Below are 23,721 nucleotides of genomic sequence, written 5' to 3'. Positions count from 1 at the left end.
TGCAACCCTTTGCACGATGAAATTTCTTCTCATCTGACCCTTAACAACATCCCAAAAAATATAAAGTTTATATTTTAAATGTCTCCACTGTGATAAATTACTGGATATTTTTTAAAAATCATTTTTTAAAAGTTTCTATGTGATATTTCAGCTTTTACCTGAACCCCATGTGTGTGTCCCAAAGTTTATTTTGCTCTGTAAAACTCTTAAAAATGATTTGATTTGAGTGCTTTTCTTTTCCTGGTTTGCTAACTGAGAATTCTTTAATGTGATTGACTGTTTGAAAGTCATGATGATATCAATGCAGCAGGAGGCTGGGAATTCTCATCAAACTGCACTTGCAATTGCCATTACAATTTCGGCTCGAGGGAGCTAAAGCTGTCACCACAGCAATCGCTAGATCTCTCGAGCTCACTAGCGAGTGGCTATGCTTCACAGCTTGACCACAAAACCTGGGCTGATGTTTCTAACATTTTGAGATAAGTCAGATAAAATTAAGTGTGTATTTTAACAATTATGTACTGATTAATCCCAGTAACTGAATCAGCCTCTTTACTCTTTTTGCTGCCAGCGTTGTTGGTTCGATTGTCAATTCATCTTCATTTTACAACCCATACTTCAAAGAAAACAGCATTTCTTGAAAGTGGTTAAGAGTAATAATCAAAAAAACACCAACGCATTTCATCTATTAGTAGCTCAGCATGTTCCGTCATGGCAAATGGGAAGAAGTACAATTTAAGTTTGTCTTTATGTACCTTGTCCAAGGATTATTCTGTTTTGTTGAGGGACAATGTTGCTCCATTTTTGCTGAGAAGTAATTCCTCGAAGTTTATCAAGAATTCAAAGGGTCTTGTCTGATGTGTTTCATTAACTCCTTTCGAATTGTTTCCAGATTTGTTCCAGTGTAGTAGACTGTCCATAATCTATCTCAAATATTTGTTCCTGAAAATAGGTGTTTACGAAAAAAACCTGTTTGCTAGTAGTCTGTTGTGGTTGATGCCAGTCACGTTGATATCAATCTTTTGTTGAAGTGGCATGAGGCATACTATCCAGTGACAGGTTTAATGTTAAAAGGAGGATGGTTTACTCTGCATCATATAATTTTCCATCTGACAATGCATTAGATTAAATTTCCGATCATTGGGAGCGTGTCTGAATTGTAACCGTTACAAGATCTTATACTGATTTTGGAGCTGATTTCTCACTCCCAAAAAACGGTAAAGATATTGGAAATCAGACTTGAGGAGTTTGGTTATCCAGAGGGATGCTCAAGTTTTGCTTCAGATTTTCAACCGAGCACGTCTATTGACTGGAGGCCATAGCTGAAATGATTGTCAGGTTGAATATTCCATACATGTACACCAAAATATATATAATCTTAACATTCTGAATAAACATTCTATGGCAGTCCTTTGATCAGAACATGTCAATATTAAGCAGTGTTAACCTCTGTTTAACAACAAAATGGTCAGGTAAGTAAATCTCCACCATCTGTTGGGTGTATTTTAGATGATTACCACAAATTATGGGATTAACATTGAAAAGCTGCTCAGGAAGATTGGAGGGAGCCTTTGATAAAGCATGCAGGCCAAGTCATCTCGAGTATCAACTTGATAAAAGGAAAATTTTCACTAAATCTTCAGACATTATTGATCCTCAGGATTAATTATATAAACATGAATGTATTGCACAGAATCAGTATTTCAGATACACCTGCTTTTTCAAAGTTTGCAGTTTGTGATGTGGTATTTTTATGAAGTTAACTTGATACTCCCAACTGCATCCCATAAAAACAAAAAATCTCCACGAAAAACCTTCAGATATCCAAAACTCTTCAGCTCAACCAGTCTGTTGTTTATCCTCCACATATTAAGTAGTTCCACTCTTAAGTAGCCAGTAGCCTATTTATTCACCAAAATGATATCTTAAATATATATTGGGTGTCATGATTGGCATATAATTCCTGTAGTTTTACCTCGTGTCATATTTTACTGACAATATCCCCATTCTTGGAAAAGACCTTTTCATAATAATGTGAACAACAGAATGTTTTTAATATAAAGCTATTCTAATAATAGTAATCATAATAATAATCTTTATTAGCGTCACAAGTAGACTTACATTAACCCTGCAATGAAGTTACTGTGAAAAGCCCCTAGTCGCCACATTCTGGCGCCTGTTCAGGTACACTGAGGGAGAATTCAGAATGGCCATTTCACCTAACAAGCCCCTAGTCGCCACACTCCGGCGCCTGTTCAGGTACACTGAGGGAGAATTCAGAATGGCCTCCTTCCGGACTGTAGGGATTCTACATCTAATAAGAACTCCAAGTCCCACAATGCTCACATTATGGGTGCGATTTAACCGGAAAAAAATCTATGTCCGGTTTTGGGCGTGTTTAGCGGGCTGTTTCCCGGCAGCTGCAGAGCCAAGAACCACCCGCTATTCAACGGCACTTTTCCATTTATTTTGGCCTCGGGGATTTCCAGCCCAACCTATCTCCCTTACCCCCTGGCCCCCCAACCTGGTATGGCCCTCCCAGGTACGATCCCTGCTGGTGCCAACCTGGCACCCTGACCATTCTCCTGCCAGCTTGGCAGTACCACCCAGGCACCTGGCAGTGAGTGTGAGAAACCCTGCTCAGTCCCCGACCACCCAGGGGTCCCTAATGGCTTGGGAGATGCCCCCCCCCCCTTCTCCCAGGTGCCATAACGACTTGTCCACATTTGTAGAAACCAAATGGTGCCCTGGCAAGATTTCCCAGGTGTGGCTGTTAGGAGTTGAGCGCTGGGAGAATCCCGCAAAGGCATATTTTTAAATATGCAGATCTGGTTCACGCCCAGTGAAGGCAAAGTCCAGGTCACAACGTTTCCCAAGACAATGTTAAATCTCGCGAATCCTGCCTTGGGCTCTCGTGAGATTCAACGGCCTCACCTTCACACTGAGTCAGATGTGACAAGGCCATCAAATCGCACCCTGTATGTCACCCGAATAGGAATGACGCAATGAGTCAGACTTTTTCCAGAAGCTATATCGTGAATGAATATATGTTTTCAGATAAATAAAGGTAAAGTAAAGTCACCATAGTCCCCGATGACTACAGGCTGCTTGCCACAGGGGCTGGTTTAGCACAGTGGGCTAAACAGCTGGCTTGTAATGCAGAACAATGCCAGCAGCGCGATTTCAATTCCCATACTGGCCTCCCCGAACAGGTGCCGGAATGTGGCGACTCGGGGCTTTTCACAGTAACTTCATTGAAGCCTACTTGTGACAATAAGTGATTATTATTATTATTTTGAGAGGGAGAGCAGACTGGAGGTGGTTTAACCTGAGGATCGCAACACCTCAGGCGAGGGGCAAGGTTGAGAAAAGGTTGGACCTTCATGAATAACCAATTCAGTGGAAGTATAAAAGATTATCAATCATAGTGTCTTCAATTTTGTAAATTTTTGAGTTTTGCACCATATTCTTATCTGCTTATAATGACTATCTGTGGTGCACTATTAGAGAAACAGATCACTCGAAATAAGGAGATGCATTACGAGCTAACTGTAGAGGTAATGTAGGATCAAAGTGTATGGGAACTTCAGATTTCAGAAATATTTCTTTGGCTTGCACAAAAACATTATTGCATTAATCTGACCACTTCCACTTCTTGTTCTGACACAAGAGATTATATAATGGTTTCAGAATTGTTGCCAAGTTTGGGACAAAATCCACATTAGTTCAACAATCCCCTGAAGGAATATAACTGGTTAATATTCTGAGGTGCCGAAGCCTCTGTCATGACCTTCACCTTTGAAGGGGATTTGTGAAGGCCAGTGGTGTCGACCACATCGTATCGAATGGCAGAGCAGGCTCAAGGGGCTGAATTGCTGACTCCTGGTTCCTAGTTCTTAGGTTCTGACCTATATGTGACTCCAGATCCACAGTATAGAGCATAGAGCATAGAAAAGTACAGCACAGAACAGGCCCTTCGGCCCTCGATGTTGTGCCGAGGCATGATCACCCTACTCAAACCCACGTATCCACCCTATACCCGTAACCCGACAACCCCCCTCTTCACCTTACTTTTTTTTTAGGACACTACGGGCAATTTAGCATGGCCAATCCACCTAACCCGCACATCTTTGGACTGTGGGAGGAAACCGGAGCACCCGGAGGAAACCCACGCGCACACGGGGAGGACGTGCAGACTCCGCGCAGACAGTGACCCAGCCGGGAATCGAACCTGGGACCCTGGAGCTGTGAAGCATTTATGCTAACCACCATGCTACCGTGCTGCCCTAATGTAATGTGTAAAGTAAAGTAATGTGACTTTTAACGTCCCTCTGCAATGGCTTTTAACTGCCCACTCAGTTCAAAGGCAATTAATGATGGACAATAAATGCTGGCATTGCCAGCATTGCCCATAAATGAATTTGTAAAAAAGGAGCTTCATCGCTCCAAATTTTCATCACAGGGCCCCACGACGCTGAAAACTCCTGCCATTTCCCTGTCGAAGGTTTCCCCTCTGCACACTTTACAACTGCGTTTTCAGCAGCTACCCTGATTCCCTCACACACACGGCAACAACCCAAGCTTCAGCCTCTTATTTATCACAGACAGCTGTATAATCTGTTCTGCAGGCAGATTATCGTTACTCACATCCACCTAGCCTGTTAGTTCTCTGTAGCATGTGTCACATTAGCTGAAATGTTTTCCTTTGCAGCATTTCTTTTCTCCAATTTTTCTCGGTAAATTTCTTCTTCCTAAGTGGCTAGCCAGCATACGTTTAGTCCTCATCGCCAGTTTTCATGTTTTGTTTTGGAGGTATGGTGCTAGGGTGCACAGAGGTTTAAAACAGCGTAATTTATTGATGTGTTATCTCTTATATGGCTGCTCTCTCTGTTTCCTGCACTAGGACGTACGTATTCACTTTGGTGACTACATCAGTACAACAGAGCTTGACTAGAGCTGATAAAAAATAATGCAAATACACAACTTCCTCCTTTCCTATATTTCCTGAACACATGTATCCAGGAATATTTTATACCCAGTGCTGTTGTTTGAGCCAGGTCTCTGTTCTTGACACATCGGGCTGGATTCACAGTTTCAGAAGCTGGGAACTGTGGTGTTTTATGACGGCAAAATCGGCACCAATCCTGCGGGGTGGGGGGCCGGCAGCCATGCCAAGTAAAACTCCTGACTCCCAGACTTGCATCTGCAACTCAATTATATTTACCATATTCCGCTCATTCGCATACATACTCTAGAGCCCTAATTTAGACATCATTACTTTCCCCTCTATCACTTAACCAATCTAATATCTTGCTATTTCGTGCTATCAATCCTCTCCAACTGCAACATGGTTTTCACCTCCAGTCTTACCTCCTGGTTCCCAGACCCCTGCCAGGTTAGTTCAAATCCTCCTCAAGTCACCCCACAAGGAAATTGGTGCCTGCTCTATTCTGATGCAACCCATCTGGCCTGTAGAGGTCACATCTCCCCCAGAGTTGGTCCCAAGAATCTAAAGCCCTCTCTCCCTTGCACCATCTTTTCAGCCAGGCAGTCATCTGATTTATCCTCCTATTTCTATACTCACTTGTGCGTGGCACTGGGGGTAATCCGGAGTGCCTACATTGCATTCTAGCTCCCTAAATTCTGATTGTAGGACCCCCTCCCCCCATCCCTCTTTCTGCTTGTGTAGTCGGTACCCATGTGAAATATAATGCAGTTTTATTTGAATATACATTTTTTTTAAATTTGCTTGCAAAAAAGTCTGAACGTTAATGATTTGACTGTTGAGCGATGTTAAATTACAGTGTCGACTGTTATACCTTGTTCAGCCTCTCCGACTCTGTCTGTGCACAGAGCTCGTCTCCCGTTTGACTCAGTACCGGATCTCACAGGGACTGCGAGAGAATCAAGAGACTGTCCCGGGGGCGGATGGAAGCATCACCGGCAGCGGCATCGAATATAAAACCTTCAAAGGAATTGCAGCTGGCACCCAAGGACAACAGGAACACAATGTCCCATCTGACCGGTATTCCAGGTACAAACCTTACAGCGTCAGACTTTAAATCTAAAAAGGAAGGGGGGAAAATCTGTTCATTTTGCAACAAACCAAATCTGCTCGATGCTGAAATAAACCGCGAATCTAATTTTTCAGTGCCTTTCCAAACAGTTATGAATGAGGGTGGAAGGTTGAAAACTATTGGCGTGCTTTGTGGTAGGATTTTATTGAAGTATGTTGTAGACTTTGGCTACGCCTGGAGATGGAAATCTCATCAGGTCTCATTACAAAACGCACCATTTAGTTTCCATGTACATTACAATGTACTTCCCGAATAACAGATCAGCATTGTCGAATCTCTTGGTGATAATTTGACATTTAATAGTTATTAATGTGGAGCGTTAAAAGATGTTTGAGACAGTAAAAGCCATTTTAACTATTCGGTAGAATATATATTCAATGTAATTAAATTTCTCCTGATATAAATCCTTGGCCTACAACCCCAAAATAAATGTATTTTAAATCAGAGCACAAGTCTTGGTGGTTAAGAATGGTCACTATTTTTTAGCATAGAATTGCTAGATGAAGGAGACCAAAGTTCATAGACTCCCTGCAGGAGGAGTTCCTTCTGCCCATCAAGTCTGTACCAACCCTCCAAAAGACCACTCCACCCAGGCCCACTCCCCCGCCCTATCCCCGCAACCCCACCCAACCTGTGCATCTTTGGGCACTAAGGGGCAATTTATCATGGCCAGTCCACCGAACCGGCACATCTTTGGACTGTGGGATGAAACCGGAGCACCAGGAGGAAACCGCGCAGACACGGGGAGAACATGCAAACTCCACACAGTCACCCAAGGCCAGAATTGAATCCAGTCCCCTGGCACTGTGAGGCATCAGTGCTAACCACTGTGCCACCCTATTGTGCCACCCACCTAATTCAGCTTCTACAATCCTGGTAGTCACCTGATATATCAGTAAGGGAGTTGTTGACACATCAGGACATTTTTATGGTTTCTTATGATCATATGCTTCACTGTAGTCAATAGCATTTTATTTGACAATGGCATATAAAACCATGAACATTCAATATCACGATGATTTAAAAACTAAATTGATCTAACAATAATCTAATAATCTTTATTACTGTCACAAGGTCTGCAGTATCATCAATTATTCTGACCTTGAGTAGCAAAATTGATAAAATAGTATAGCATTTTTATATTTGCACTTATTTAGAGGAAATGAAAGAAAGAGAATATGAGCAAACAGGATTATGGACAAGAGGGAGATGTACAAGAGTGCAAAGACATGGCCACAAAGCTCAGGTTAGTTGAAAGCCTGGGGGAGTTGAGAGTTGGCGAGAGGCAAGACTTGAAGAGATTCAATCTGTAAATTTAAAATTTAAAATATTGGGGTAGAGAGCCAGTGTAGATTGGTGAGATTCAAAATGAAGTTGTGAGGAAAATGAGGTGATAACATATTCAAGGACCCTGGAGAGGAAGGGAAGGCAGGAGATGGGACAGTAGCTTGTTAGTTTTGAGAAAGGGGCGTGATGATTGTAGTTTTGAAAGCGAACCGAATAATGCCTGAGAAATAAGACACAATATAATGTCAGCTAGTGTGAGAGCAGGCAGCTGATGGGTTAACATATGAATGTAATGGAAATAGGGCCATGGGGCGGGTGTGTTTCCTAAACAAGAGGAGCTGAGAGAGGGAATGAGAGGGAATGAGAGAGTAACTAGGGAAAATGATGTTTCCAAGACCGGGGGAGGGCGAAGTGTAGGAGGCAATTTGAATCATTATGCTGGAGAGAGGGAGAGATACAACAAGAAGTAGCTGAAAAGATTGGCACAATCTTCGTGATGAAGAATCCATGCACTCCTTGCACTTGTTAATGATAAGCTTCATCTCCTACACATCTGTAATGTGCACGAGCCTTTAGCAGACTAAATTGTCCTATTGCTAAGTAAAAGTAAAGTAGTGAATGATAATGGAGACTACTGTAACCACATGTGGAATAATGGTTGTAATATACTACTTATAATCAGTCCTTTGGTGAAAATAGAGTATAGGCGATGAAGCCCTACACAGCTGGAAGAGCCTTGCATGTAGTCAGCACATGTGGAACAATTGTAAGCACACTGCCCATGTTCTAACATGCATGTGAAATATTGCAGGCAGCAGACGGCCTTGCAACATTTAGGATTATAACTCTCCCAGGCCTGAATGTGACAACAGAATATTTTTAATATAAAGCTATTCTAATAATAGTAATCATAATAATAATCTTTATTAGCGTCACAAGTAGACTTACATTAACACTGCAATGAAGGTACTGTGAAAATCCCCTAGTCGCCACACTCTGGTGACTGTTCGGGTACACAGAGGGAGAACTCAGAATGTCCAATTCACCTAACAGCACGTCCTTCGAGACTTGTGGGAGGAAACCGGAGCACCCGAAGGAAACCCACTCAGACACGGAGAGAACGTGCAGGCTCTGCACAGAAGTGACCCAAGCCGGGAATCGAGCCCAGGTCCTTGGCGTAGCGAAGCAACAGTTCTAACCACTCTGCTACCCCGCAGCCCATATTCTTTTGGAGGTTCAGTCAAGGATGGGGGAAATTGTCCTGCACTTTTACCCTGAAAGATCTTCTCTTTTGCTACATCATCTTCCCTTATTTTACAGTGACCTTAATCTCAACAAATACTCACAATTTGGTGTCCACAGTTGAGTGAGGTTCAGTGCTATTCAATAAACTGCTGCATGATTTATTGTGACAGAGAAGCAAAGGAATGGGCAAGGAAGAAAAATCAGCTGGGCCCATGACACTGTAAATGAATGTCCTGTTGGTATTGCACTGTATTAAATTGGGATGATTATGTCTTTTTTCATGTGACACCAGACAGAAATTATCTGAGACTGCTTGAGAATGGCAGTGTAGTGGTTGTTACTGGGTGAGTAAGCCGGAGACTTTTCTGATAATCTGGATACGTGGGTTCAAATCCAACCATTTCAGTGTGTGAATTTGAATTTGGCTAATTAAATGAATATGGAATGAACAGCTAGTATCACTAATGATCACCATAAAACTATCTGAATATTATAAAAAGCCAACTGGTTCACTAATAGCCTTATGAAACCTGGTACCTTGATGCAGTCTAGAATCATAGAATTTACAGTGCAGAAGAAGGCCATTCGGCCCATCGAGTCTGCACCGGCCCTTACAAAGAGCACCCTACTCAAGCCCACGTATCTACCCAATCCCCGTAACCCAGTAACCCCCACTTAACCTTTTTGGACACTAAGGGCAATTTAGCATGGCCAATCCACCTAACCCACACATCTTTGGACTGTGGGAGGAGACCAGAGAACCAGGAGGAAACCCACGCAGACATGGGGAGAATGTACAGACTCCGCACAGATAGTGACCCAAGCCGGGAAGCGAACCTGGGACCCTGGAGCTGTGAAGGAACTGTGCTAACCACTATGCTACCGTGCTGCCCTTTGTTGTCTAGCCTTGTTGTGACTCCTGACCCACATGCAGTTGTCTTTTGCCTGCCCTCTGAACTGACCTTGCAAGCCACCCAGTTGCATGATAGCACTACAAAATGGTACAAGAAGAATAAAATTAGATGGACCACTCAACATTGTTGTAGGCATCATATTCACATAAAGCAATGGTGTACCCTGCTCAGTTGACTTTCAGAGGATTACATAGGAAAAGCTCTGGCTGATTTTGCAATCCAGCTCTTGGTCTGTAGCATTGTAGGTAGCAAATGAGGAACATAACAGCCATGATAGAATGGCGGAGCAGATTCGATGGGCCGAATGGCGTAATTCTGTTCCTGTATCTTATGAACCTAGAAGTGACAAAGAAACAGATTATTTGGTCCAAGCAGCCCATGCTAATGTTTATACTGTACTCGAGCCTCCTCCCATCTTTCCTCATCTGAATCTATCATTGTCACTCTCTATTCTTGTCTGCATGATATAACATTTTATTTTTGGGGGGGGGTGGGCATGGAAGCAGGGTGGTTAGCACTGCTGCCTCACGGCACCAGAAACCCGGCTTCAATCTGGCTTGCGTGACTGTCTCTGTGGTGTTTGTATGTTCTCCCCTTGTCTGTGTGGGTTTCCATCCACAGTCCAAAGATGTGCAGGTTAGGTGGATTGGCCACGCTAAATGGCCCCTTAGTATCCAAAAATGTGCAGGTTAGGTAGGGTTACGGGGTTACTGAGACGGGATGGGGTGTGGGCCTAGGTAGGGTGCCCTTTCAGAGGATCGGTGCAGACCCAGTGGCTGAATAGCCTCCTTCTGCACTGCAGGGGTTCTATGGAGTTCCATGAATCTCTCACTAACATCTGGGGACTTGTACTGAAATTCTATTCTATCCTTGGGTATATCCTACCTCTGGCGCAGCGGCGTATAGTCAGGAGGGAATGGTCCTGAGAATCCTTGTCAATGACTGTGGACTCCATGAAACCTCATGGCATCAGTTCAAATATGGACAAGGTAACCTCCTAGATCTGATGACCTTGTTTAAAGTTTAAACTAATATGGCAAGGGAATGGGAGCCTATGCAAGGAGTCAGAGGAGGAGGAAATAAGGACAAAAACAAAAGACAGAAAAGGGAATAAGAAAAGTGATGGGCAGATAAACCGAAAGCCAGATTCAAACAGGTGCCACAGTGAAAAATATTGGGAGCGGGACAAGTAATGTTAAAAAGACGAGTTTCAAGGCTTTGCGCCTTAATGTGCGGAGCATTCACAATAAAGTGGATGAACTAATCACACAAATAGACGTGAAAGGCAATGATATAGTCGGGACTACGGAAACATGGCTGCAGGGTGACCAGGGATGGGAACTGAATGTCCTGGGGTACTCATAATTTAGGAAAGATAGACTAAAAGGAAAAAGGCGGTGGGGTTGCAATGCTAGTTAGGGAGGCAATTAATACAATAGTGAGGGAGGATATTAGCTTGACAATGCGTAATCTGCATGGGTAGAGCTGAGAAGCAGCAAGGGGCAGGACACGTTAGTCAGCGTCATATATTGATCCCCAAACTGTAGTGATATTGTTGGGAATTAACTTAAACAGGAAATTAGAGTTGATTGAGATAAAGGAACGACTGTATTTATGGGTGATTTTAATCTGCATCTAGATTGGGAAAATCAAATTAGCCCCAATACCATAGAGGAGGCATTCTTGGAGTGTATACAGGGATGGTTTTCTGGATCAATATGTTGAGGAGCCAACTAGAGAACAGGCCATCCTAGACTGGGTACTGTGTAATGACAATGGAATCATTGGCAGTCTAGTTGTGCGCAACCCCTTAGGGATAAGTGACCATAATATGATAGAATTTTTCATCAAAATGGAGAGTGAAGTAGTTGATTCTGAGGCTAGGTCCTGAATCTTAACAAAGGAAATTACGATAAAATGAGGCGTGAGTTGGCTATGCTCGACTGGGGAATGCTACTTAAAGGGATGACAGTGGATAGGCAATGGCAAACATTCAAAGAACGCATGGAGGGACTGCAGTAATTGTTTATTCCTGTCTGGCACAAAAGTAAAATGGGAAAGGCGGTCAATCCATGGCTTACCAAGGAAATTAGGGATAGTATTTGATTCAAGGAAGTAGCATATAAATTGGTCAAGAAAAACAACAGGTCTGAAGATTGGGAGCTGTTTAGAAAGAAGGACCAAGGGATTTATTAAGAAGTGGACAATAGAGTATGAAAATAAGCTGGCAGGGAACATAAAAATTGACTGTAAAGTTTCTATGGGTACATGAAGAGAAAAAAATTGGTGAAGGCAAATGTAGGTCCCTTACAGTCAGAAACAGGAGAATGTATTCTCCTATTTGTCTTCCTATTTGTGTTGCTGTAGTGTGCGAGCTGTGACTAAATCGAATTGGCAAGTTGGTTTGTAACTGTGATAAAAGCAAATTACTACGGATGCTGGAATCTGAAACGAAAGGGAAAATGCTGGAAAATCTCAGCAAGTCTGGCAGCATCTGTAGGGAGAGAACCTACAGATGCTGCCAGACTTGCTGAGATTTTCCAGCATTTTCCCTTTCGTTTGTAACTGTGATCTTGTGCTGGATTTGTTTTATAATGCGCTGTATCAAGGGCAGAGGAAATCCCTTTGTGTTAAAATGTTGCATTTAAATTGGAATTACATTTCCATCCTTGACTTAGAAAAACTGTAGCATCATAGAATTACTACAGATAGAGGCCATTTGGCCCATCGGGTCTACACCGACCCTCTGAAAGAACATCTTACCAAGGCCCACTCCCCTGCCTCATAACCCCACCTAACCTGCAGATCCTTGGATTGTGGGAGGAAACCGGAGCACCCAGAGGAAATTCCTCACGCATGGGGAGAAAGTGCAAACACCATACAGACAGTCACCCGAGGCCGGAATTGAACCCGGGTCCTTGGCACTGTGAGGCAGCAGTGCTAACTACTGTGCCACCGTGCCATTCTTACCCATTTCATGTGTTACCCATTTTTCTCCTAGATTTATTATCCTTCCTCGTTCCTGGAGATTCTGGTGCCTTGTTGGAGTATTTATTCACTGGCTGAAGGTCACCCTCTAAGTTTACTTCTAAATGGCCATTATTCAAGTATGACACTTGCCAGTCAGTCACAATAGATAACAGCCTGCAGAGTTCTGATCCTTTCCTCACCTGCTATGCACCTGTGTATATTAATGCTGCTGTACACACACAGGAAGCTCACACACATTGTCTCTGTCCGGGATGCAGCATCAGATGAGTGTAATCTTGGTAGATTATGAATTGTAAGTGTGCCGCGCTATTAATCTCAAGGAACCCTTTGACGTAGTTTTAAAAGGTGACTCTGAGGAGAGAACGACAAGAACTAAACTATACCTTCTCAGCTTGTTTAAGACTCGTTTACATTAGACAATTTTGTGAGTGGGTTAATCTAACTATGATGACCTGTAAAGTGCAGAACCTCTGCTGGGTGTCCCTACTTAAATAAACTGTTATCACCTAAACCTGATCTGCCGTTGCCTTCAATTATTATTTCCCTCGAACACTTTGGAGATTTCCTCTGTCTGTTATTGATATCTGAGTTGATCTGAATCAGTCAGGACGTAAGGTTTTGAGGTTATAAAACCCGTTTAATGAAAATCTCTCAGTTCCAAATTCTTCATTTCTAACAAATGTGGTCCTCCGTTGTGCTTGATCGAACAAGGTACTAACAACTAGTATTTCTGAATCAATTAGATGTTTATATTAATAATAATCTTTATTTCACAAGTAGGCTTATATTAACACTGCAATGTGAAAATCCACTAGTTGCCACATTCCGGCGCCTGTTTGGGTACACAGATGGAGAATTCAGAATGTCCAATTCACCTAACGAGCACGTCTTTTGGGACTTATGGGAGGAAACCGGAGCACCCGGAGGAAACCCACGCAGGCACAGGGAGAACGTGCAGACTCCACACAGACAGTGACCCAAGCGGGAATCAAACCTGGGACCATGGCGCTGCGAAGCAACAGTGCTAACCACTGTGCTACCGTGCCGGCTAAACCGGGCGCTTCGGTTTCCTCCCACAAGTTCCGAAAGGCTTCCTTGTTAGGTGAATTGGACAGTCTGAATTCTCCCTCAGTTGTACCTGAGCAGGCGCCGGAGTGTGGCAACTAGGGGATTTTCACAGTAACTTCATTGCAGTGTTAATGTAAGCCTACTTGCGACACTGATAAAGGTTATTATTTTACATATACTCAACAAAAACCAGTGAAGACAACATTAAGGGTTCTCATCCTCAGGGCTCTTGGATTCCTCGAGTGCTGCCAGTACAGCAATGCCCTTCGTCTGCTGTCTCTGAAATGATGTTATTGTGTCTCAGACGAATTATACTTCAGAAGCCATGGTAAAACTGTGCCAAGAAAGGCTCTGATTTTTCAACTTTTATTCCCAATTCCCATCCCTTATTTGAAAATAGTCCAAATTTACCTCAACCATGGCTTAGAGCGCGGGTCATGTGGTGTCACTCCGCCTCTGTGAGTGAAGTCATGCAGACTGAAGACAGACATCCCTCTATTATTCCCTGGGCTCTCGGAGTTTACCATTGTGAACAAGTGACACATCCTCATAGATACAGAGCAATTACAAATAAAGTTACATCATTACATCATCTTCAACAGATTGTAATCCAGGTCCCACAGAAACAAAAGCCACTAAGAACAAATAGAAATAGCAATGTAATGTATTTCTTACAGTAACTTGCTGCCCTATTGTCAAAAAAGAAAGCTTTTCCTCTAATAATCTCAATTGCTTTTCTCCAAAGGTGTCATCCTAAATTCAAGTTACTTTTTAGCCATTTCTTCAAAGCTGATGAAGAGGCTCCTAATTTCCCACAATACAATTAATACAAGATTCTACTGCTGAATCCAAACCCCAAGGCACCTCCAAAATCATAAAATTCATAGAACATAGAGAAATACAGCACAGAACAGGCCCTTCGGCCCACGATGTTCTGCCGAACTTTTGTCCTAGGTTAATCATAGTGTCCAAAATTCTATGATAATCTAAGGGCAATTTATCATGGCCAATCCACCCAACCTGCACATCTTTGGACTGTGGGAGGAAACCGGAGCACCCGGAGGAAACCCACGCACACACGGGGAGGATGTGCAGACTTCACACAGACAGTGACCCAAGCCGGAATCGAACCTGTGACCCTGGAGCTGTGAAGCAATTGTGCTATCCACAATGCTACCATGCTGCCCTTAAGAACAAATTAATCTACACTCCATTATTCTACCATAATCCATGTACCTATCCAATAGCCGCTTGAAGGTCCCCAATGTTTCTGACTCAACTACTTCCACAGGCAGTGCATTCCATGCCCCCACTACTCTCTGGGTAAAGAACCTACCTCTGACATCCCCCCTATATCTTCTACCATTCACCTTAAATTTATGTCCCCTTGTAATGGTTTGTTCCCCCCGGGGGAAAAGTCTCTGACTGTCTACTCTATCTATTCCCCTGATCATCTTATAAACCTCTATCAAGTCGCCCCTCATCCTTCTCCGTTCTAATGAGAAAAGGCCTAGCACCCTCAACCTTTCCTCGTAAGACCTACTCTCCATTCTAGGCAACATCCTGGTAAATCTCCTTTGCACCTTTTCCAAAGCTTCCACATCCTTCCTAAAATGAGGCAACCAGAACTGCACACAGTACTCCAAATGTGGCCTTACCACGGATTTGTACAGCTGCATCATCGCCTCACGGCTCTTAAACTCAATCCGTCTGTTAATGAACGCTAGCACACCATAGGCCTTCTTCACAGCTCTATCCACTTGAGTGGCAACTTTCAAAGATCTATGAACATAGACCCCAAGATCTCTCTGCTCCTCTACATTGCCAAGAACCCTACCGTTAACCCTGTATTCCGCATTCACATTTGTCCTTCCAAAATGGACAACCTCACACTTGTCAGGGTTAAACTTCATCTGCCACTTCTCAGCCCGGCTCTGCATCCTATCTATGTCTCTTTGCGGCTGACAACAGCCCTCCTCACTATCTACAACTCCACCAAACTTTGTATCATCTGCAAATTTACTGACCCACCCTTCAACTCCCTCATCCAAGTTATTAATGAAAATCACAAACAGCAGAGGACCCAGAACTGATCCCTGTGGTATGCTACTGGTAACTGGGCTCCAGGCCGAATTTTTGCCATCCATCACCACTCTCTGACTTCTATTGGTTAGCCATTTCGTTATCCAACTGGCCAAATTTCCCACTATCCCATGCCTCCTTACTTTCTGCATAAGCCTACCATGGGGAACCTTGTCAAATGCCTTACTAAAATCCATGTACACTACATCCACTGCTTTACCTTCATCCACATGCTTGGTTACCTCCTCAAAGAAGTCAATAAGACTTGTAAGGCAAGGCCTACCCCTCACAAATCCGTGCTGACTATCCCTAATCAAGCAGTGTCTTTCCAGATGCTCAAAAATCCTATTCCTCTGTACCCTTTCCATTACTTTGCTTACCACCGAAGTAAGACTAATTGGCCTGTAATTCTCAGGGTTATCCCTATTCCCTTTTTTGAACAGGGGCACGACATTCGCCACTCTCCAATCCCCTGGTACCACCCCTGTTGACAGGGAGGACGAAAAGATCATTGCCAACGGCTCTGCAATTTCATTTCTTGCTTCCCATAGAATCCTTGGATATATCCCGTCAGGCCCGGGGGACTTGTCTATCCTCAAGTTTTTCAAAACACCCAACACTTCTTCCTTCCTAACAAGTATCTCCTCGAGCTTACCAGTCTATTTCACACTGTCCTCTCCAACAATATGGCCCCTCTCATTTGTAAATACTGAAGAAAAGTACTCGTTCAAGACCTCTCCTATCTCTTCAGACTCAATACACAATCTCCCGCTACTGTCCTTGATCAGACCTACCCTCGCTCTAGTCATATTTCTCATATATGTGTAAAAGGCCTTGGGGTTTTCCTTGATCCTACCTGCCAAAGATTTTTCATGCCCTCTCTTAGCTTTCCTAATCCCTTTCTTCAGTTCCCTCCTGGCTATCTTGTATCCCTCCAGCGCCCTGTCTGAACCTTGTTTCTTCAGCCTTACATAAGTCTCCTTCTTCCTCTTAACAAGACATTCAACCTCTCTTGTCAACCATGGTTTGGATTCAGCAGTAGAATCTTGTATTAATTGTATTGTGGAAAGTTAGGAGCCTCTTCATCAGCTTTGAAGAAATGGCTAAAAAGTAACTTGAATTTAGGATGACACCTTTGGAGAAAAGCAATTGAGATTATTAGAGGAAAAGCTTTCTTTTTTGACAATAGGGCAGCAAGTTACTTTAAGAAGTACATTACGTTGCTATTTCCATTTGTTCTTAGTGGCTTTTGTTTCTGTGGGACCTGGATTACAATCTGTTGAAGATGATGTAATGATGTAACTTTATTTGTAATTGCTCTGTATCTATGAGGATCCTTCCCTGACAGCCTATGTTCCCAACTTATGCAATTCAATTCCTGTCTGACAGCATTGTATTTACCCTTCCCCAAATTGTAAACCTTACCCTGTTGCACACACCTATCCCTCTCCATTACTAAAGTGAAAGTCACAGAATTGTGGTCACTACCTCCAAAATGCTCCCCCACTAACAAATCTATCACCTGCCCTGGTTCATTACCAAGTACCAAATCCAATATGGCCTCCCCTCTGGTTGGACAATCTACATACTGTGTTAGAAAAGCTTCCTGGACACACTGCACAAACACCACCCCATCCAAACTATTTGATCTAAAGAGTTTCTACTCAATATTTGGGAAGTTGAAGTCACCCATGACTACTACCCTGTGACGTCTGCACCTTTCCAAAATCTGTTTCCCAATCTGTTCATCCACATCTCTGCTGCTATTGGGGGGCCTATAGAAAACTCCCAACAAGGTGATTGCTCCTTTCTTATTTCTGACTTCAACCCATACTACCTCAGTAGGCAGATCCTCCTCGAACTGCCTTTCTGCAGCTGTTATACTATCTCTAATTAACAATGCCACTCCCCCCCACACCCACCTCTCTTACCATCCTCCCTAATCTTGTTGAAACATCTATAACCAGGGACTTCCAACAACCATTTCTGCCCCTCTTCTATCCAAGTTTCCGTGATGGCCACCACATCGTAGTCCCAAGTACCAATCCATACCTTAAGGTCACCCACCTTATTCCTGATGCTTCTTGCGTTGAAGTATACACACTTCAACCCATCTCCTTGCCTGCAAGTACTCTCCTTTGTCAGTGTTACCTTCCCCACTGCATCATTACGTGCTTTGGCGTCCTGAATATCGGCTTCCTTAGTTGCTGGACTACAAATCCGGTTTCCATTCCCCTGCCAAATTAGTTTAAACCCTCTCGAAGAGTACTAGAAAACCTCCCTCCCAGGATATTGGTGCCCCTCTTGTTCAGATGCAACCCGTCCTGCTTGTACAGGTCCCACCTTCCCCAGAATGCGCTCCAATTATCCAAATACCTGAAGCCCTCCCTCCTACACCATTCCTGCAGCCACGTGTTCAACTGCACTCTCTCCCTATTCCTAGCCTCGCTATCACGTGGCACCGGCAACAAACCAGAGATGACAACTCTGTCTGTCCTGCCCTTTAACTTCCAGCCTAACTCCCTAAACTTGTTTATTATCTCCACACCCCTTTTCCTACCTACGTCGTTGGTACCAATGTGCACCACGACCTCTGGCTGTTCACCCTCCCCCTTCAGGATCCTGAAGACACAATCCGAGACATGGCCTGGCACCCGGGAGGCAACATACCTTCCGGGAGTTTCGATCGCGACCACAGAATCTCCTATCTATTCCCCTAACCGTTGAATCTGCTATTACTATTGCTTTTCTATTCTCCCCCCTTCCCTTCTGAGCCCCAGAGCCAGACTCAGTTCCAGAGACCTGGCTGCTGGGGCCTTCCCCCTGTAGGTCATCCCCCCCCAACAGCATCCAAAATGGTATACTTGTTTTGAAGGGGAACGGCCACGAGGGATCCCTGCACTGTCTGCCTGTTCATTTTCTTTCCCCTGACTGTAACCCAGCTACTTTTGTACAGTACCTTGGGTGTGGCTACCACCCTATAACTCTTCTCGATAACCCCCTCTGCCTCCTAGATGATCTGAAGTTCATCCAACTCCAGCTCCAGTTCCCTAACACGGTCTCTGAGGAGCTGGAGTTGGGTGCACTTCCCGCAGGTATAGTCAGCGGGGACACCGGTGGTATCCCTCACCACCCACATCCTACAGGAGGAGCATGCAATTGCCCTAGCCTCCATCCCCTCTTACTTTACAGAATATAGCTCCCCTGTAGACCAACTGGACCTCCGCCCTCCGACTCTGCTCCCAGTCAGCTGCACTCTCTGTAAACTCCTGGCTCCCTTCTCGCTCTTTGCGGGAATGAAATGAAAGGAGCACCTTGCTCCCTCCTCACCTAACTCCCTCAGTCACCAAACTCTGATTATAGCACTTAAATGCACCAAGTTCAGCACTCCAGTGCAAACAAAGTCTGCACAGTAGCTCATGAAGTGTAGCTCTTTCAAATCATTACCTTCCTGTATCATAACTGCTTTGACTACTGACCATTGTCTCACGAACAGAAATTCAAACTGAACTGCTTAAAAGCTCGTTCAAATGAAATTTGTATGTGTTAATTCAGACCAACATAGAAAGTGAATACTTTTATCAAAATCTGACAGGGAGGTTTCCAGGTTGAGGGAATTTCAGAATTCGCACCAGATTAGCTAATTTTATTTTGACCCATAGAGAAAGTTTGTCTCACGGAAATGAACTATCTGCCAGATAGTTCCTCTAATCCAATTAATTCCACTCTCAGCTCACTCCTTTTTAAAATTAAATTTAGAGTTCCCAATTATTTTTTTCAATTAAGGGGCAATTTAGCATGGCAAATCCACCTACCCTGCATTTCTTTTGGGTTGAAGGGGTGAGACCCACGCAAACACGGGTAGAACGTGCAAACTCCACACAGACAGTGACCCGGGGCCGGGATCGAACCTGGGTCCTCAGCGCTGTGCCAACCACTGCACTACCGTACCATGCGTCCTGCTCACTCCTTATACTTTTTTGTATTCCTGTTCTTCAAAGCAACTATGTAATTCACTTCTTAAAGTAAAATACAAAATGGTTTATCGCAGAGATTTCTCCGTTCTATCCTCAGGGACCTCGAGCGAGTGCCGTTTGTTACTGATCTCCACAAACAGGGATCAGACGGAATGGAACTTGTGGGGGTCTCCAAGTGGATTGGAGGCCCCCAGCTACATGCTGTTTGGGAAGGTGGTGCCATCAGGGTACCCTGGCAGTGCCATCCTGGCAGTGCCATCTGGATGTCAGCCTGGCATTGCCAAGGTGCGAAAGTAGCACTGCGAGCTGGTGGGGGCATTTCCAGGGAAAAGAGGCTGGTTCAGCACAGGGCTAAATCGCTGGCTTTTAAAGCCGATAAAGGCAGGCCAGCAGCACGGTTCAATTCCCGTACCAGCCTCCCCGAATGTGGGGAGTGCCGGAATGTGGCGACTAGGGGCTTTTCACAGTAACTTCATTTGAAGCCTACTTGTGACAGTAAGCGATTTTCATTTCATTTTTAATTTTACTCTCTAATTACAGGTGCGGAATTGTCCAACTCCCCCCCGGGTGACCCCCTCCCTTGCGCGTGCGCCGGGTATGACGTCAGCAGCCGCTGACGTCCGGCGCATGCGTGGACGTACGCCGGCCGGCGAAGTCCTTTCGGCCCTGGCTGGCATGGCGCCAAAGGCCGTTCACGCCAGCCGGCGGAGCGCCAACCACTCCGGCACGGGCCTAGCCCCTCAATGTGAGGGCTTGGCCCCTAAAGGTGCGGAGAATTCTGCACCTTTGGGGCGGCCTGATGCCGGAGTGGTTCACGCCACTCCGACACGCCGGGACCCCCCACCCCGCCGGGTAAGGGAGAATCCCGGCCCAGATTTTCTAACCTCCTGTTTAGTTCTTTCTGCGATTATCTTAAATTATGCCTTCTTGTTACTGCCTCACATTCATTGGAAACAATCTGTGTCATCTTCAATGTCTATTCTTTTATGACTTTTCAGTAAGAGAATTTGTATGGTTCTCTATATAGGTTTTTACTGATTAAATGTGGCACGGTGGCACAGTGGTTAGCATTTTGGTGACTGACTGTGTGGAATGTGCACTTTTCCCCTGTATCTGTGTGCATTTCCTCCAGATGCTCCAGTTTCCTTCCAAAGTCCAAAGGTGGATTGGCCAAGATAAAATTTCCTGTTAGTGTCCAAAAATGTGTAGGTTAGGAGGGGGAATGGGTCTAGGTAGGGTGCTCTTTCAGAGGGTCAGTGCAGACTCGATGGGCCCATTGGCCTCCTTATGCACTGTAGGAATTCTATGATTCTAAGTGGCATTTATTGATCCCCAGCTGTCTCATTCCTTATATTGTATTTTAATCCTGCCTGTGGTGATATCCATGGTCATCTGATTAAATCAGTATTCATGATTTCTAATTTTTAATCACCAGACGAGACAGTATCACCACAGTATCACGCTAAATTATCTGACAGCAGCTGAACAAAAATGATCCTTCTCTTCCTGAAAAAGGTATCTTTGCCTCGTGCAGTCACCTTCCATAGTGACACAGTATGAGGAACTTCTAATGCTTTTGCTAAGCCATTTTGCCAAACATGGCAGATCTCAGCCCTCTACATCTCTGCTTGCAATGCAACCTGAGTGCTTGCTGACAGAATGGGACTTTTCCCAACAGCTTTACTTATGTAAACAGCTTGGTTACAGTTTCTGTAAGTAGAGGGAAATCTCCCATGGCTCGGATCTGCCTCAGATGCATTTGGGCTAACAGAACCACAATTCAACCATTAACTCCAAATGTGATAACTTCCTTACTGGAGATGTGCAGGATTCTCACTCTGGCTATGACATTGAACAAAGAGCTTGCCGTGTAACTCACTTTTCTTGCTCGCTAGTGCTCTCTAACTCACTCTTTAGCTCCTCTGCTGCGCCTTCATTTACTTTCTCTGCAGCTCTCTCTCGTGGTTTAGAGAAATCTTTATTTTGCAAATGAAAATCTGTGAAGCCCAGTGACAGCCCCCTCTTCTGCTGGGTTTAAGGGGTTAGTCTGCCAAGTCTATGGAGACGACTCCCCCTAGTAATGTGAAGCATTGTTGGTGTCTGGGCGGCATGGTAGCACAGTGGCTAGCACTGTTGCTTTACGGCCCCAGGGTCCCAGGTTCGATTCCAGGCTTGGGTCACTGTGTGGAGTCTGCACGTTCTCCCCGTGTCTGTGTGGGTTTTATCCGGGTGTTCTGGTTTCCTCCCATAAGTACCGAAAGATGTGCTGTTAGGTGTATTGGACATTCCGAATTCTCCCTCCGTGCACCCAGACAGGCGCCAGAGTGTGGCGACTAGGGGATTTTCACAGTAACCTCATTGCAGTGTTAATGTAAGCCTACTGGTGACAAAAATAAAGATTATTTTTTTAAAAAGCATTGTTGGTGTCTTTCCACAAGTGCATAAAGGGTGTTACGAGCTCAAAGACTATATAGTCTTTTCAGGGTAATGTCTGTGTAGAACTGAATGTTATATGGCTGGCCACAGACATTCCCTCATGTTCGAGGTCACATGACTGTAGCAAGCCAGGTAGGACGCTTAGTGACGTATATAAAAGCCCAAGTGAACCGTAACGAACACTAGACAACTCTGCACGCACTATCTGTATAACTGTGAGCTACCCACTGCATCACAACTGCTCTCATGCGTTAACAAACTGTTTGTTATTCTCATCAGTCTCTACCCATGAATTGCACGCATGGTCGCTAAATAGTGCAGGTCTCTTGAAGGAACATGTGCTCTGTCATTGGCCATTCATCTGGATGATATTCCTTCTCCAGGGAGCGTTATTCCCGTGGCATTTCTTGCTGCCGTGGTAACAGTTGTTGTTCCATTTCCGTTGTTGGAGACTAGTGGACCTCTGGGAGTGATGGTCGTTCTATATTCTGTGAATCTGCGAGATATTCCTGATTGCCGCCTGCAGTGAACGACCAGCTTCTCTAGTTGTTCGTACCTGCCTGTGGTTGCATCGTTTACTTTGGTCATTCACTTCCATCGCGTACAGTTGAAGTGATAACTGTTCTACACATGTCCCAAGTTGCCATGTGGACTGACTCCTGTTGAGAGCATTGAAAGCTTGTACACTGACTGACTCTCCTATGCTCAACTCTGGCAATTGGTTGGTCGTCTTGCCAAACTGAAAATTGAAGTTCTGCCATTTCAATTTGAATTTTCCACACACACCTGCTGCTACTTGTGGCTTCAGTAGCTTTTTTTGCCGTTGGAAGAGTAGCTTGGGTGCGACAAGCCTTTGGACTTGACTACTTTGCCTTCAATCAGTGTGTTTCTCCACTTGAGGATGGTCTTCTATGCGACTGTGCTAGATTTTCTCGATTTCTTGATGATTCCTTTGGCAATTTTCATTGTCGCTCAGCCTTTCCATTGGACTGGGGATAATGCAGAAAGGATATATAGTTTTGAATTTCCTAATTCTTTCTGAAGTGGATGAACTCTTCGCTCATGAACTGAGGACCATCATCACTCATCACAATGTCTGGAATGCTGTTAATGAGTGAAGTGTGCTTTCAAGCATTCTAACATTCCTCCTGTCATCATTGCATTCAGCTGGTCTACTGCCCAGTAGTCAGAGTCATAGTTTAAATTACATCATAATCATGTTAATGCTATAGTGTAAAGGTCTACGCCCAGTTTCATATATGGTCTGTCTGGAATGTCATGTCATGGCTCTGTAGTTTGTTAAACCTGGTACTCATTCAAAGTACTGCACTGGTTGACTGGTTATTGCTCGTGTTTGGCCAATGGAGCACTTCTCTTGCTTTCTTCAGACTCAATTCAATTCCTTGATGACTTGTATGGATGTGTTTCAGCATCTCTTCTCTTATTGCCTTAGGAATTATGACTCTTTCCCTATGTACAAGATACCACCTTGGGCTGCCAATTCATCTCGGTGATCACAGGTGTGTCCTTGATGCTCCAAGGCCATCCTTCCATTACTACTTTTGAGAGTGTCATTTTGTTGGGTAATTGGCTTGGTTTGAGAAAGGCGTTTGTCTGTCAGATTCAATGTCACTGATGTGCTTA

The 23,721-nt window shown here is 44.2% G+C and overlaps 1 protein-coding gene across 1 annotated transcript in view; it reads left to right on the top strand.

The window, feature by feature from the left end:
* Nucleotides 1-4,701: 4,701 nt before the first annotated feature.
* The window catches only part of LOC119955155 (twinfilin-1-like), a 55,932-nt gene continuing 36,912 nt past the window's right edge, over nt 4,702-23,721 (top strand). Inside the window, exons 1-2 of the mRNA XM_038781090.1 lie at nt 4,702-4,812; nt 5,829-6,034. Coding sequence (XP_038637018.1) covers nt 5,929-6,034 — 106 coding nt within the window. The 5' untranslated portion in view covers nt 4,702-4,812; nt 5,829-5,928. The remainder of the gene's footprint in view (nt 4,813-5,828; nt 6,035-23,721) is intronic.

The sequence above is a fragment of the Scyliorhinus canicula genome, chromosome 20 (genome assembly GCF_902713615.1).
Source record: "Scyliorhinus canicula chromosome 20, sScyCan1.1, whole genome shotgun sequence".
NCBI classification, from domain to species: Eukaryota; Metazoa; Chordata; class Chondrichthyes; order Carcharhiniformes; family Scyliorhinidae; genus Scyliorhinus; species Scyliorhinus canicula.
The sequence above is the reverse complement of the archived record's forward strand: the minus strand, read 5'-3'. Positions and strand labels throughout refer to the sequence as shown.